Source organism: Nicotiana tabacum, chromosome 20 (genome assembly GCF_000715075.1).
Source record: "Nicotiana tabacum cultivar K326 chromosome 20, ASM71507v2, whole genome shotgun sequence".
Classification (NCBI taxonomy): Eukaryota; Viridiplantae; Streptophyta; class Magnoliopsida; order Solanales; family Solanaceae; genus Nicotiana; species Nicotiana tabacum.
Window position 1 is genome coordinate 67,733,286 of NC_134099.1, and position 3,780 is coordinate 67,737,065.

The 3,780-nt window shown below is 34.2% G+C and overlaps 1 protein-coding gene across 1 annotated transcript; it reads right to left on the minus strand.

The window, feature by feature from the left end:
* Positions 1 to 1,450: 1,450 nt before the first annotated feature.
* Positions 1,451 to 2,907, minus strand: LOC142174400 (uncharacterized). The gene is made up of 4 exons (XM_075240188.1): positions 2,853 to 2,907; positions 2,507 to 2,718; positions 2,108 to 2,377; positions 1,451 to 1,576 (listed from the first exon to the last, which is right to left on the minus strand). Exons 1-4 carry the CDS (start codon positions 2,905 to 2,907, stop codon positions 1,451 to 1,453), a joined length of 663 nt encoding a protein of 220 aa, XP_075096289.1.
* Positions 2,908 to 3,780: the final 873 nt, after the last annotated feature.

Consider the following 3,780-nt stretch of genomic DNA (forward strand, 5'->3'; position numbering starts at 1 on the left):
GTAGATGTACGAAGATCATATTGAGCTTGCTTGATGATTGGATAGATTATTTCAAAGGTATGTTAAGGCTATCCCTTCTTTCCTTTTGGCGTGATCCATATGATACAAATGAAACGAGCAAACGCGCAATATTTTACAAAGACTTTATTCATAGAAGTAGTAGGGATACATATGTTCGTGATTCCCCATGTGTCCTGTTATTATATCTTCTGTTCATGGGTTTCAGAAAATACGTAAGTTGATAACGTTTATTTCGTGATATTAATCGAAGGATATTGATCTTATGATATCCCGAGAGATCTTATTGACTTACTTCTTATGCATTGCATTTATTTTTATACATTTACATTGATCCATGACCATATATACATGTATATTATATGTATATGGGTATGGGGAAAGGTTATGAAGTCATATACGCACCACCACCTAATCAATTGGTATACATTGATGATTTCGCCCACATAGGCTGAGATGATATGATGGGATGCCCTCAAAGGCTTGATAATGTTATGTGCGCATATACCTATGCATGATATGACATTTATATACATATGCATGACATTATAAATTATTAATGATTCACAGAGTTATTCAGACATACATGTTGAGTCTTTTACTCCGTGTTACTTTCATGTCTTTTATATACTGCTTTTCATACCTTACATACTTGGTACTTTTTGTACTGACATCCCTTTTGCCTAGGGATTCTACGTTTCATGCCCGCAGGTCTCGATAGGCAGGTTGACATTCCTCCTAGTAGGGTATTATCTCAGCAGAAAGTGTTGGTGCACTCTACTTGCTCCGAAGTTGCCTATTTGGTCAGCATGCTTTGGACATGTATAGATTGGTATGGCGGGGCCCTACCCTGGCCTTTATGACATTTATGCACTCTTAGAGGATTGTAGACATGTCATGTATATGGATGATTGTATGGACTTGTCGGCCTATATTTTGAGTGTACAAATGATCATTTCGGTCTTATAGGCATGTATGTCACATGCATAAATTTGTATATCATGTTGGGTCATCCTATGTTGAGTATTCCCTTATGTTTTATTCTGATTATCTCATGATGGCCCTCCTGGCCCATTTACCCATGATAGTATGATCATAAAGATACGTTATATTGGAACTCGGGTGAGTTAGGCACCAGGTTCCCGTCGTGGCTCTTCTGTTTGGGTCGTGACAGCTAAACACCCCCACACTTTGAAATATTTCAAGTTTGGTTTTCTTCCTTTCCAATTTTCATAGAGAATAAATTTTATTTAGCTACCCTATTGAGTATTTAGTTAGCTGTAAGGATAGCTTCCCCCTACAAACTATGCGTTAATCCGAAACTTATTAATAAAGCATTCATCATTTCCTTTAATGTCCGGTTTTTTCTTTCTGCAATTACATTGGATTGAGGTGTTTAGGGGGTAGTAGTTTGATGGATAATTCTATATTCCTAACATATCTCTGCAAAAGGAGATTTGTATTCTCCACTCCTATCATTTCTAATCATTTTAATCTTTTTATTCAACTGATTCTCCACTTCATTCTTGTATTTCTTAAATGCTTCATTTGCTTCATCCTTACTATTAAGCAAATAAACATAATAATATCAAGTACAATCGTCAATAAATGTTATAAAATACTTTTTTCCACCACGAGATTGTGTTGACTTCATAGCACAAATGTCAGTATGAATTAAGTCTAAAGGAATTGAATTCCTTTCAACAGACATATAAGGATGTTTGACAAACTTAGATTCAACACATATTTGAAATTTTTATTTATTACACTAGAACTTAGGCAATACTTCTAAATTAATTAACTTCTGCAAGGTTTTGTAATTTACATGTCCTAAATGAACATGTCATTAATCATTTGACACCAATAAATAAGAAGATGCTCAATTTTTACTAATATTGTCAACAACCATTACATTGAGTTTGAAAAGGCCCTCTGTGAGGTAGCCTTTTCCAACATACATATCATTTTTGCTTACAATAGCTTTGTCAAATACAAATACATATTTGAATCCATTATTAACAAGTAGGGAAGTTGAAACTAAATTTTTCCTAATAATAAGAACATGAAGAATGTTGTTGAGTATTAATACCTTGCCATAAGTTATCTTCAAAAATATCTTCACATAACCCTCAATCTTGGTTGTTGCAGTATTTCCCATGGGAGGCTCTTTTTCGGAACCAGCAGTAGAGTAAGTAGCAAATGCGTCTTTGACAGCACAAACATGTCGAGTAGCTCCATAGTCAATCCACCACTCCTTCAGATTTCCAACTAAGTTATATTCCGAAAGCATTACACACAAATCGTCAATGTCATCATTCTTCTCCACTATGTTGGAATGTCCCCTTTTCTTGTCCTTTTTCTAGAGACGACAGTCAGGGGCTTTGTGACCAGCTTTTTCACAATTATAGCAGTTTCCCTTGAATTTTTTCTTGTTCTGCTCTTTAGTCTATCCTAAAGACCTCTTCCTTTTCTTGCTTTTTGGAGCAACCTTTTCAGCGATATTTGCTCCCATAATCGTTGAATATCCATGCGACATCTTCTCAATTATTCTTTTATCTTCCTCAATCTTGAGATGAATCAATAGATCTTCCAACTTCATTTCTTTGCACTTGTGCTTTAGATAATTTTTGAAATCTCTCCACGAATGAGGCAACTTTTCAATCATTGCAACAAGTTGAAATGCTTCATTTACTACTATGCCTTCAACAATAAGGTCATGAAAAATAAGTTGAAGCTCTTGAACTTGGGTTCCAACTGTTTCGGTGTCTATCATTTTATAGTATAGAAATATGGCAACCACAAACTTTTTCAAGCACGCATCTTCAGTCTTATACTTTTTCTCAAGTGCATCCCAGAATTCTTTGGAATTATTCCTAGCGCTGTAGACATTGTACAAATCATCCTCCAAAGCACTTAGGATGTATCCTTTGCAAAGAAAATCGATCTATTTCCGCGCTTCAACAATCATAATTTTTTTACTGTCTGACATTTCAGTGACACACATTGGAGGGTTTTCACTGGTGAATTTTGGCATACCAAGCATGGTAAGCCAAAGGAATTGCTGCTATCCTTTGAGGTTGGATCCAAAAACTTTTCCCCGTTTTTCAGTCAATGGCACAATAATTCGGCTTGAGAAGGCTATTGTCGTTGCCGCAAAAGTCGCATTAATAAAACAGTAAAAAATACTTTAATTAATAGTAAAAAATAATTTTAATAAATAAAAACCAAAGTTTTTATACGTTGTTTCACAGGAAAACAATGAAGTTTTTATTTTCTTCGAATCGTTTCTGAATTACAACTTTAATACTCCGATGAAGTTTTTATATCTTCAAATCAGAAATAGAAAAAATCACAAGGAATAGAAAACCTCAAAGGTTTTAATCTCCAGAAAATAGAATGCAGATTAAAGTATAAATATAATTTTCTTAAGATTGTTATTAATCTGTATTAACTAGAATATTATGAAACGGTAAATTTCCTGTAGCAAAAACAGAAACAGGAAAAAAACAGAAGTAAAGCAAATCTGAAAATAATCAAAACAACAGAATCTGATAATATATTTTTGGAATGAAATCAAGCCCACTGAATGTATAATGTGTCCTTAAGAAAATTATTTCCCTCAAGTACATGAGATTTTAGAATATTATCCTCCCAGGATAGATAAATTTGACTCACCAGAGTATCGGTACCTAAAACACTGGTAAACTGCAAACCACTCAGTGACTGTAAACCACATTGGATTTTATTTGTGCAGAAAAAGAA